The sequence below is a fragment of the Stenella coeruleoalba genome (assembly GCF_951394435.1).
Source record: "Stenella coeruleoalba genome assembly, chromosome: 2".
Taxonomy (NCBI): domain Eukaryota; kingdom Metazoa; phylum Chordata; class Mammalia; order Artiodactyla; family Delphinidae; genus Stenella; species Stenella coeruleoalba.
Genome location: NC_137147.1, coordinates 123,942,245 through 123,955,168, shown reverse-complemented (window position 1 = coordinate 123,955,168; position 12,924 = coordinate 123,942,245). Strand labels below are relative to the sequence as shown.

The following is a 12,924-nucleotide window of genomic DNA, read 5'->3' as shown; positions in this document are numbered from 1 at the left end:
AGAGACGCTAGTCGCCGATTGGTTGACTTTTAAACAGAGACGCTAGTCGCCGATTGGTTGACTTTTAAACAGAGACGCTAGTCGCCGATTGGTTGACTTTTAAACAGAGACGCTAGTCGCCGATTGGTTGACTTTTAAACAGAGACACTAGTCGCCGTCTGATTGGTTGGACGGTTGCGGGGGGGGGGGTCAGCAGGCGTAATTATAGAAGCGAGAGCGGCTGGTTAAGTTTCGGTCTCCTGAGGTTTTGTTTCTTAATTAGAAATACTTAAGGCGGGGCCATGGTCGCAAAAAGAAATAGTGCAAACAGGAGGACTGATACAACCCTAGCAGTGCTGCGGCCTCCACCAGCCCAACGGCAGGGCGTCGGGAGGCTGTGCGCCCAACTTCAGGCGGCGCTCCCAAATGTGGCAAGCCCAGCGCCGCGCCCTGGAATGGTCCTTTTTTCGGCCCTCCCCCTCCGGAAAGAACAGAAAAGAAATTCCAGGAAAAGCACAAATTGAATGCAGGGCGTCAACTCAGTCCTATTCTCACCAAACTAGAACATAGCCCCCTCATTCCCCCCTTTCTCATGAACCAGAGGAGCCAATCTTGGGTCCTCAAGGCTCCGTTTCTTCAATTTCTGAGGCCTCGCAGGGCTGATATTGTGTTCTTAATATCATTAGCTGGACTGTATTTATTCTTTCGCGAACAAAATTCATGACTTTACTGAGTATACAGGGGCCTATAGTGAGGAGGAGAAGGAGGCATAGTAGAGGGCCCAGGATGGGGAGGAGGAAGGGGAGCATCCCATGAAATCCTGACCAAAGGGGATTATCCGCTAATTCTTGCCGGCGGCGAGCTAGGTCTTCCTGGAGCTGGTGGATCTTATTTCTTACAATGCCTGATTTATTTGCATAGAAACAACATTTTTCTTTTAGGGCGAGGCATATCCCACCCTGTTCAGCTGTCAGTAAGTCTAAGCCCCTCCTATTCTGTAGGACCACCTCGGCCAGCGAATCTAATTGGTCCTGTAAGTCCTGAATGGTCCCAGAGAGAGTTTCTACATCTTCTATTAATTGCCTAGACAGCTGACTATAGGAGTGAAGGGAGACCCCAAGACCTGTACTCCCTGTGGCCACAGCTCCTGTAATTCCTAATCCTACCAGGAGGGGTAGGACTGTAATGGCTCGTTTGGTTCTGCCTGCCCAGAGGTCAAAGCTGGGAATGGGCAACGGGGTGTCTCCCGAAATCAGGTCTACATTGGGGAGAAGGGTGGCCAGGGTGCAGACCCCTGTCCAATTCGGGGGTAAATAGGTGTATGCTAGGTTACTTCCACAGACAAAGACAGTGGTATTAGGACTACAGAGGGAGGAGTTCACGGGGATATATTGACTACATCCAGTGGATGAAAGGATTCCCAAGTCAATACTGGCGTTAGAGAGGGAATCGTTCTTGACAAAGCATGAGGTATTAAAGGTGGTTGAAAATTTTGAAAATTGTATGGGGAACGGCTCGGGGAGTGAAGTAGGGTTACATCGTTCGCTGATATTTAAATTGGCGAAGGTGGGGATGGCTATAGGGCGGGGCGGTCCTTGAGGAAGGCAGAGCCAGCAATCCTGTGCTAAGTTGGGGTTGGTGGTATTCAAAAGCGCAAAAGTAGCTTCTAGTATGGACATGGTCTGGGAGTCCAATTCAGAGGGATCGACCTTAGGGAGAATTAGGGGGTGGTAGCTGAGCTGTGGGTACAGATGCCGATAGGCCTCTTCTATTTGTCTTCGGGTTTCTATCTGGCGCACTGCGTCCTGGGGCCCCCCACCGTCTGACATATGTGTGGGGGCCCTGGTATTCCAGCATACCGGGGTCCCGGGGGTGCCAGTGCATCCAGCCTGAAGGTATTTATTATCATCACTAATGGTGGGGCTTTTATTATTCTGTAGTATGGCTGTGAAATAAGTCTTGTTATTGGCCCCTATACATTGCTGGTAAGAGGAATAGCACATGCTATGCATTGATTCCTGGAAGGTAGAACAGGGGCAAGTAGCTCGAGGGGGAAGTGGCTTAGGCTTATGGTAGCATTGCCAGTTTTGAGAGGCCCCGGTAACCCTATATTCCTGAACAAGATACGCAGTTATGCCCCCGCAGTCCTGCATATGAGTATACCCTCGGGGAACAACAGGAGTCTCCATAGTACCTCCCCTGCACTCGCACGGTGCACCATATAGTAGTTGTATTAAAGTATTCTTATTGGGGGGAGGGCCGAATCCTCCCCTCGTGGCCCGAGGGTTGAGGGTTAGGACTATCATTAGGGCTATCAGCAGTACCTTGGTCATCATGGGGGAGGGTACGGCGCAAAGTCAGTTTGAGGGGATTGTTCTTACTCCGGTCAACAGTCCAGGTGACGTCAGCTTTAGTGGACTTGATGAGGTCAGAAAATGGGTCCACCGGCTTGACGTGCGTGTGATGGATCCAGGCAGCTATGCTGTCCACCTTAATGGCTGTCGGCGTTGTCAGGATGATCTGGTAAGGTCCTTTCCACCTGGGTTCTAGGGTCTCTTGTCGATGGCGTTTGACAAGGACCCAGTCACCTGGCCGGAGCTGGTGTGGAGTAGGTGGGGGTCCTGTTGCATATAGCTCTTTTAGTTTGGGCCAGATTGTCTCGTGTATCCGCTGTAAGGCTTGGAGGGAAGACAGGAGATTATTTTCTGGGTCCAATTGGATAAGGTTAGTCTTTAGATTAGGGATGATAGGAGGAGGCCTACCATGCATTATTTCATAGGGAGTAAATCCTAGCTTATAGGGGGAATTTCGCACCCTAAACAGAGCGTAGGGGAGTAGGACTACCCAGTTAGCGCCAGTCTCCATGGTCAATTTAGTCAAGGTCTCTTTTAGAGTTCTATTCATCCTTTCTACCTGTCCTGAACTCTGGGGGCGGTATGCACAATGTAATTTCCAATTAGCCCCAAGTATGGAAGCCAGATCCTGACTTACCTTAGAAATGAAGGCTGGCCCGTTGTCGGACCCTATCATAACTGGAAAGCCATACCTGGGCAGGATCTCTTCTAGTAGCTTCTTAGCTACTATTCGTGCAGTCTCATTCTTGGTTGGGAATGCCTCAGTCCAACCTGAAAAGGTATCTATAAACACCAGTAAATATTTATACCCATATTTGCCAGGCTTTACCTCCGTGAAGTCCACTTCCCAGTAGGCTCCAGGCTGGTTTCCTCTCTCCCGGATGCCAGTGGTTGGCGGGTGGGTGCTGGCATTATGGAGTTGGCAGACTGCACAGTCAGCAACCAGTCGTTCAGTCTTCTCGGAGACATTTTTAATTTTAAGTCCAGTCTGCCTGATGAGATCCTGTAGCCGTCGGGCGCCCAAGTGGGTGCTACGGTGGATCCGTTCAAGGACCAGGGTTCCTAGTCTCTCAGGAAGGAGGATATTGTTTTTAGCGTCCCGCCACCATCCGTCTCTAACCTGGGTTAGAGGAAGCTTGCTCATCCATCTGATGTCATCCTCCGAGTAGTCGGGTTGGGGCGGTAGTTCCCGGGGGCCTGGATCCGGCAGTTGCAGGGGAAGTAATGGTATTGGAGTGTGTGCCGCCTTTCGAGCCGTCTGGTCTGCCAAATTGTTGCCTCGGGTGACTGGATTCGTGGGTTTTTGATGCCCCGGGCAGTGTACAATGGCTAGCTTTTTGGGTTCCCATATGGCCGCTAGCAAGGCCAGGATTTCCTCTTTGTTCTTGATGTCTTTGCCCTCTGCTGTGAGTAGTCCCCGCTCTCGGTATATTGCCCCATGTATATGTGCGGTAGCGAAAGCATACCGGCTGTCTGTGTATATGGTAGCTTTTTGGCCTTTGCTCATCTTGAGAGCTTGGGTCAGGGCAATTAATTCAGCTTTTTGGGCTGAGGTCCCTGGGGGGAGAGTCTCTGCCCATATCACCTCAGTTTCTGATGTTACTGCTGCCCCCGCATACCTCTGACCTTGCTGGACAAAGCTGCTGCCGTCAGTGAACCATGTGACTTGTGCATCCGGTAGGGGCTGGTCACGTAGGTCTTCCCGAACCCCATGGATCTGGGCCAGTACCTCTGCACAGTCATGGAGTGGGGAGTCCAAATCTGGGTCAGGTAATAGGGAGGCAGGGTTTAATGCCCGCGGCGGAGTGTAGCTGATTCTGAGGGGATTTAACAGTAGACCCTGGTAGTGGACCAATCGAGCATTGCTCATCCATCGGTCGGGAGGCTGTTTGAGAACCCCGTCGATGGCGTGGGGGGTGGTGACATGTAACTCCTGCCCCATAGTTAGTTTGTCAGCATCCTTTACCATTAGGGCCGTGGCGGCGATCATCCGGAGGCAAGGAGGCCAGCCGGCAGCCACTGGGTCCAATTTTTTTGATAGGTAAGCAACAGGCCGGGGCCAAGGACCGAGGGGCTGGGTCAACACGGCCTTAGCTATGCCTTTGCTTTCATCTACAAAGAGGTGGAAGGGCTTGGAGACATCAGGGAGACCCAGGGCGGGTGCGGACAGCAAGGCAGTTTTGATCTGCTGAAATGACTGCTCAGCCTCTTCTGTCCATTCAAAGGGCGTCTGCTCTTTGGTGGCTAGGTATAGCGGTTTGGCCATTTCAGCAAATTTGGGTATCCATAAACGGCAGAACCCAGCCGACCCCAAAAATTCCCTCACCTGTCGAGGCGTGGTGGGTCTGGGGATGCGGAGGACGGTTTCCTTCCGTGCATCTGTGAGCCATCGTTGCCCCCCTTTCAATAGGTATCCCAGGTAAGTTACCTCAGGCCTGCAGATCTGTGCTTTCTTGGCAGAGGCTCGGTATCCCAGGGTGCCGAGAGTCCGTAGGAGGTTTCTGGTTCCCTGCAGGCAGGCTTCAGCGGTCTCAGCAGCTATTAAGAGATCATCAACATACTGCAGAAGGGTTACATTGGGGTTTTGTCTCCGGTACTCACTGAGATCCTCGTGTAGGGCCTCATCAAACAAGGTAGGCGAGTTTTTGAATCCTTGGGGAAGTCTGGTCCAGGTGAGTTGTCCGTTCATACCTCTCTCGGGATCTGACCATTCGAAGGCAAAGAGTTCTTGACTTTTGGGCGCCAAGGGTAAACTAAAAAAGGCATCTTTGAGGTCCAGCACAGTATACCATTGTTTTTCTGGACAAAGGGCGCTCAAAAGAGTATATGGATTGGGCACAGTAGGATGGATGTCTATGACCCGTCTGTTAACTTCCCTCAGGTCCTGCACTGGGCGGTAGTCTTTACTGTTAGGTTTGCGGACTGGCAGCAGGGGTGTATTCCAGGCCGACTGGCAGGGACGCAGTATCCCCAGGTCAAGAAGCCGGCGAATATGAGGAGTGATACCAGTCTTGGCCTCTAGGGGCATGGGATACTGTCGGACACGTGCAGGATCTGCCCCCGGTTTGATCTCTATGAATAGGGCTGGGCGGTGTTTGGCTAGTCCCATCCCCCCTGTTTCTGCCCATGCTTCGGGGAACTGCTGAAGCCATAACTCTATATCTTGATTTTGGGAGGGTGGTTCCTGGTGAAGTCGGTACTCATCTTCCAAGTTCAGGGTGAGCACAGATATGGGTTGGTCGTGAGGGTCTGTTACGATTGGCCCCTCTGGCCGAAAATGAATTTGTGCTCCCATTTTAGTGAGTAAGTCTCTCCCCAGTAAGGGGCAAGGGCTATCGGGAATGACCAGAAAGGTATGGGTTACCCTTCCCGTGCCCAAGTCCACAGTTCTCTGAGTGGTCCAAAGGTAACGTTTAACTCCCGTAGCTCCCTGGACCCAGGAGGATTTGTTAGAAATTTTCCCGTGGGGCTTAACCAAGACCGAATGCTGTGCCCCTGTATCCACCAGGAATTGGACTGGTTTCCCCTCCACTCGTAGCGTTACCCTGGGTTCGGGGAGGGGGTCCGAACCCCGTCCCCCCTACTTTGTATCATGTGTAAACAGGACTGGGGTGGCGTTCGGTTGCCATTGCCCCTGGTTGGGGCGAGGCTGCCTTTTCTTGGGGCATTCCCGAGCCCAGTGGCCCTTTTCCTTGCAATAGGCACATTGATCTCTATCCAATGGTCGCCTGGAAGGTCGAGTGGCTGGGGGGCCCTCTTGGTCTTTCTGAACAATGGCGGCCAAGACTTTAGTCATTTTCTCAGTGGCTTTAAGTTGTTTATCCTCTGGGGCGTCCCGGTTATTAAAGACGCGCTGGGCGATACGGAGTAAGTCCTGTATCTGTTTGCCCTCCAGATCTTCTAACTTCTGGAGTTTCTTTTTAATATCAGGGGCTGCCTGGTTAACGAAGGACATTACAATGGCGGCCTGATTTTCGGGGGCCTCTGGATCCATAGGGGTATACTGCCTAAAGGCTTCCATTAATCTTTCTAAATAAGAGGAGGGAGTTTCTGTTTTACCTTGCATGATTGAATATACCTTGGCCAAATTAGTGGGCTTGCGCGCGGCAGCCCGGAGACCCGCCATTAGAGTCTGGCGATAAATGAGCAGTCGTCCCCTACCTTCTCCGGTGTTATAGTCCCAATCATCCTGCGGGGGGCGAGTTAAGGGAAAGGCTGCATTGATGAGGTCAGGGTTAGCGGTGGGTTGACCATCATCTCCAGGAACCAGTTTTCTCGCCTCCAGCTGGATTCGCTCCCGTTCTTCGGTAGTGAATAGGATCCGGAGGAGCTGTTGGCAGTCATCCCAGGTGGGCTGATGAGTGAACATAACGCTATCTAGAAGAGCTATCAAGTCTTTAGGATTATCAGAAAAACGGGCATTCTGGGTTTTCCAATTATATAGGTCACTGGTAGAAAATGGCCAATACTGGAGTCGGGGGTTCCCTGTCTCATCGGGAGGGCCTATTTCTCGCAGGGGTAGGGCTCTGGTAGAATCAGGATGGCGGAACCCTGGGTCGCGCTGAGTGCGTCCGCGAGTGCGCCCAGCCGGCCCCTGGGAATTATTTTCATTGGGCAGGGGGACCGGTAGTGCCTCTGCCTCTCGGTCCTCCGGTTCTGGCCTGGGTGGCCCTCCGGGAGGGGCTGCAGGAGGTTCTACCAAGGGGAGAGGAGCAGAGCCAGGAGCAGGAAGGGGGACTGGTTGTGGGGCCACAGGAGGAGATTGATATGGGGGGGGGTCTAGGAGAAGGAGGTCTTGGCTGTCAGAGAGTATGGGTGCAGTTCGGGTCTGAGGCTTGGGAGGTTTAGTTGGTCGGGCCGCAAGGATCTTATATGACCCTGATGACAAAAAGGGGGTCATCCAGGGAGGAGGGTTTTCTACCAGGTCCTGCCATACCAGGATGTAGGGGATCTGGTCCGGATGGCCTTCTTTTCCTGGCAAGAAAACTCTAGATTTAACTTTTAGGATTATAGGAAGACAAAAGGTACCCTCGGTGGGCCAGCCAACCCCGAAAGTTGGCCATTCAGAGCGGCAGAAGGTAATTAGTTTTCTTCTCCAGATATCCAGACTGAAGTTGTGTCCTCGGGACTTTACATCCCCGAAATTAGCGAGAAGGAGGGAGAGGGGGGTACTCTGTGCTTGGCCCATGTCTAGGTCCTGTAAGAGATTGATTAGAAAAGGTTACTCTGAAAACAAAAGTGATTACGAGCAGTCCCAATAGCGGAGTCTGTAAAAGGAGGAAGGGGAGGTTATCGCGTGCGCGCTTCAGATGGACTGCCAGCCCCAGATGGGTCGTGGTGGACGTCTCCAACCACACCCGACTAGGTGTCCTATAGCGCGTCCGCCAGGACTGTCCTAGTCCCCAAAACAGAAGGTACCCTGAGCCGGCTTACTTACCGATCGGTTGTCAGCGATGACCCGTTGACCTGATGTCTGGTGGGCTTGGGGGCATCCCGGACGAGCCCCCAAATGAAATGCCCAAGGTCGCGAGGCCCCTCCACAAGACCACCAGAGTCGAGAGTCAAAGCCAAATGGCAAGGGTCATTTATTGCAGGTTCGAACCTGGACCTCCGCGCACTCCTTGCCCGTGACGCTAAGAGGCCCTGGCGGAGATTAGTACAGCTCTTTTATAGACCGGTACAAATATAGTCGCCAATTGGTTGACTTTTAAACAGAGACACTAGTCGCCGATTGGTTGACTTTTAAACAGAGACACTAGTCGCCGATTGGTTGACTTTTAAACAAAGACGCTAGTCGCCGATTGGTTGACTTTTAAACAGAGACGCTAGTCGCCGATTGGTTGACTTTTAAACAGAGACGCTAGTCGCCGATTGGTTGACTTTTAAACAGAGACGCTAGTCGCCGATTGGTTGACTTTTAAACAGAGACGCTAGTCGCCGATTGGTTGACTTTTAAACAGAGACGCTAGTCGCCGATTGGTTGACTTTTAAACAGAGACACTAGTCGCCGTCTGATTGGTTGGACGGTTGCGGGGGGGGGGTCAGCAGGCGTAATTATAGAAGCGAGAGCGGCTGGTTAAGTTTCGGTCTCCTGAGGTTTTGTTTCTTAATTAGAAATACTTAAGGCGGGGCCATGGTCGCAAAAAGAAATAGTGCAAACAGGAGGACTGATACAACCCTAGCAGTGCTGCGGCCTCCACCAGCCCAACGGCAGGGCGTCGGGAGGCTGTGCGCCCAACTTCAGGCGGCGCTCCCAAATGTGGCAAGCCCAGCGCCGCGCCCTGGAATGGTCCTTTTTTCGGCCCTCCCCCTCCGGAAAGAACAGAAAAGAAATTCCAGGAAAAGCACAAATTGAATGCAGGGCGTCAACTCAGTCCTATTCTCACCAAACTAGAACATAGCCCCCTCAATTGGAACTCAGGGAAGTTCATGGAGGCTGAATTATGGCTATTTCCTGTAATCAAAGAAATGGGCAACACAGAAAGGTTTAGTGCCCAGGAGCCCCACAGACCCAGGGTCCTGCTCAGTATCATACTCAATAATTGCTTTGAGATCTATTAATATTGTCATATGTAATCAATAGTTTAATCTTGTTTATTGTTAAGTAGTATTTCATTGTATATACCATTGTGTATAGTGTATTCTATAATTTGTTTATCCTTTCACCTGTTGATGAGCATTTGGGTTGTTTCTAGTTTTTGGCTATTACAAACAAAACTGTCATGATCATTCATTTACAAATCTTTGAACATATACTTTCATACCCAAGAGTAGAATGGCTGTGTATGTTACCAAGTCCAAGCTCACTCTGCTTGCTGCACGACAGGCCAATAAATCAGGAGACCAGGTGTTGAGACAAGGAATAGCAACTTTATTCAGAAAGCTAGCAGACCGAGAAGATGGCGGACTAGTGTACCCAAAAAAACCAACTTATAGGGGTCTGGATGCCAGTTTCTTTTCTAGAACAGAGAGGGAGAGGAGGTGAAGAAGTAAAGTAAAAGGGCCATTTATCTTGCAAAATATCTCCTGCTTGGCCAGAATCGGGCAGGGGATGTGTCAATTTCTTTTTTCTGCAGCCATTCACAGGTAGGCAGGGTCAGAATGTCTCTCTGTGAGCTGAACAAAGGCACTTTAGTTTAACAGTCAGGCAGAGGGGCAGGGTTCCCTGTGGCAGGCCATTATGTATACTTACAGCTATAGACAGTGATTATAATAACAAAAGCAACGGAAAGCAAAGGTTAAAGTAAAAGAAACAGATCCGAACGTGGAGTCAGAATTTGCTTTTCTCTGTTACAGGTACTTGTATGTTTAACTTTTAAGGAAATGGCCAAGGATGGCAACATAGGAGGCTCCTGAACTTACTTCCTCCCATGAACACACAGAATCTATAGCCACACAAAGAGTAGTTACCTCTGAAAGAAATCCAGAAACTAGCTGAGTGATTCCTGCACACTGCATGAGCAAGAAAATACCCACATCAAAATGGATAGGACATCTAGCTTCCATCTTTTGATCTCAGATAATAGCTCCAGATCCATTCTTCATCTCCACCACTCAGCCATCAGAATGAAAGATATCAAGGAGAAGGGAGTGTCCTCTAACTTGAAGACCACTACCTGGAAGTGACAGACCTCACCTCCTCCTATTTCCCTTTGGTGCCACTCAGTCTTATGGTCAAACCTGGCTGGAAAAGGGACTAAGAAATACCATGGTATCTATATTGCCATGAACCCAACTAATATTCAGGGCATTTATTATTGAGGAAGAAAGGGAAAATGAAAATTAGGAATAACTAGAAGTCTCTTCCACTCTTTCAAGTATTTATATTTAGTCCTAGATGACCGTATGTTGTTCTTTCTAGAGTTAACATTTGAATTTAGCAGTTCATCTGAGGAGAACAGTAATGTGAAATTGATTGAAATAAAATGTATATTGCATAAATAAAATATATTAACATTTTAATAATTTTTTTTAAATGGATAGGAAAGACTGAGACACATTCTCACCATAAACCCCACCCCTGGCACAGCAACACACAATTTCAAGGGAACTCACAAGTCCCAGCTTCTCCTGAGGAGTAGGTTTGGACCCAACATCTAACATCCCAACTTTGAGAACTTCCACCTGAGGATGGCTTGCAACCAGACCTATAAGGCTAAAGCAAACAAAGAAATAGTTCTTAACAGGCTAGAAAGGACTCACTATGGCTATCCCTCCAGGGCTCAGCACAGAGAGAGCAGACAGAAATGCCCTTCTCCACTCTATCCCTGAAAGAGGTATTTTGCATACTTCAAAAGCTGCTGCTTGTAGGTCAGTCAGGCTTCTAATTTAGCATGCATCTAGGGGTTGACTGTGATCCTCTGTGGAGACTAGGGAGGCTGGTGAGTTCTGTGTCTGTGCTCTCCCTCTGGCTCACTCCAGGCTAGAGTCATCAGTGTCTCCCTGGGAAGAACTTGTGCACATCTGACTTTTGTGGCTGCCACCCAGGAGATGCACCCCTTGATCACGTGGCTCTGGTGGCCAGTGGGGCTTGCATTTCAGGTCCCATGGACTGTAGCAAACAAAGAAACAAGCCTTAATCGGCTATCTCCCTAGGTTTCTTATGGGAGAAAGAATGGGAGAATGCTCATTTCCCATTCTTTCCCTGAAAGGTCTTTTCCATACTTTGAGAGCTGCTGCCTGAGGGTCCATCTTCCAAACAGCCTGCATCTAGGTGCTGACTGAAATCCTCTCCTTGAGACACTGAGAGGTCTTGGCATACCCTCAATGACTAGGAGCCATGAAAAATAAAGTAGGCTTCTTGGACAATCACAGAGTTCAGCGACAACCAAGAGTTCCAGCTGGGCTGAATGATAAGATTCATTTTCTATGGGAGACCACTCCATCAATACCATAAGAGATAACTCTTTTATCTAATGAACAGAAACCAACACAGAGAGTCAAGAAAAGTGAAGAAATCAGAGGAATATGTCCGAACAAAAGAACAAGATGAAACTCCAGAAACAGACCCTAATGAAAGAGAGATAAGTGATTTACTTGATGAAGAGTTAAAAATAATGGTCATAAAGATGATCACTGAAGTCAGGATAACAATGTATGAAACAAAGTGAGAATTTCAACAAGGAGATAGAAAAAAGTACCAAACAGAAATCACAGAGCTGAAGAATAGAAAAACTCAAGAGAAAAATTTAATACAGGGGTTCAGAACTAGACTAGATTAAGTGGAAGAAAGTATCAGCAAACTTGAAGACAGGGCAGTGGAATGCATCCAATCAGAGGAGCAAAAGGAAAAAAGAATGAAAAAGAGTGAAGAGAGCTTAAGGACTTTTATGGGACACCATCAAGTAGACCAATATTTATATTATAGGGCTCCAAGAAGGAGAAAACACAGAGAGAGAAAAGGGCAGAAAGCATATTCAAAGAAATAATATTGAAAAATTTCCTAACTTGGAGAAAGAAACAGATATCCACATTCAGGAGGCCCAGAGAGCTCCAAATAAGATGAATATCACACTGAAACAATATTATAATTAAATTGTCAAAAGTTAAAGACAAGGAGAAAATCTTAAAAGCAACATGAGAAAAATACTTGTTACATAAAAAGGAACTCCCATAAGACTATAAGCAGGTTTTCAGCAGAAAGTTTGCAGACCAGAGGGGAGTGGCGTGATCCATTCAAAGTGCTGAAAGAAAAAAACCCTGCCAATCAAGAATACTCTACCAGGCAAAATTGTTCTTCAGAATAGAAGGCGAGATGAAGAATATGTAGACAAGTAAAAGCTTAAGGAGTTCATTACCACTAGAGCAGCCTTACAAGAAATGTTAAAAGGGGCTTCTTCAAGCTGCAAAGAAAGGACACTAATTAGTAACAGGAAAACATATGACAGTATAAATCTCACTCGTAAAGGTAAATATACAGTTAAATTCAGAATACTCTAATTTTGTAATGGTTGTGGGTAACTTATAAATCTAGTTTGAAGGTTAAAAGAGAAAAGCATTAAAAATAACAATAACTACAATAATTGTTATTGGATACACAAGGTGAAAAAGTGTAATTGTGACACCAAACAAGTTAAATGATGGGGAGAGTAAAAATGTAGAGCTTTAGTATGAATCCAAAGTTGTTATCAGCTTAAAATAGACTCATATATATAAGATGCTTTATGTGAGCCTCATGGTACCCACAAAAAAAAACCTATGGTAGATATACAAAAGGTAGAAAGCAATCTAAGCACACCACTACAGAAAATCATCGAATCACAAAGAAAAGCAGCAAGAGAAGAAAGGAATAATGGAAACAAAAAGCCATAAAACAGTTAAAATGGCAAGGTAAGTACATACCTATCAGTACCCATTAATAATTATTTTAAATGTAAATGGACTAAATTCTTCAATCAAAAGACATAGAGTGTCTGAATGGATTGAAAAAACAAGATCTATCTATATGCTGCCTACAAGAGACTCACTTCAGCTTTTAGGACAGACACAGACCTAAAGCAAAGGGATGGTTAAAAAATATTTCATGCAAATGGAAACCAAAAGAAAGCTGGGGTAGTTTACTTATATGACAAAATAAACTTTAACACAATTA

At 47.8% G+C, this 12,924-nt stretch overlaps 1 protein-coding gene across 1 annotated transcript; it reads right to left on the bottom strand.

Moving 5' to 3' along the window:
• Positions 1-599: 599 nt before the first annotated feature.
• On the bottom strand, positions 600-2,168 carry LOC307182368 (syncytin-1-like; the record flags this gene model as incomplete). Its single annotated transcript, XM_079913606.1, has 1 exon — positions 600-2,168. One exon carries the CDS (start codon positions 2,166-2,168, stop codon positions 600-602), a length of 1,569 nt encoding a protein of 522 aa, XP_079769732.1.
• Positions 2,169-12,924: the final 10,756 nt, after the last annotated feature.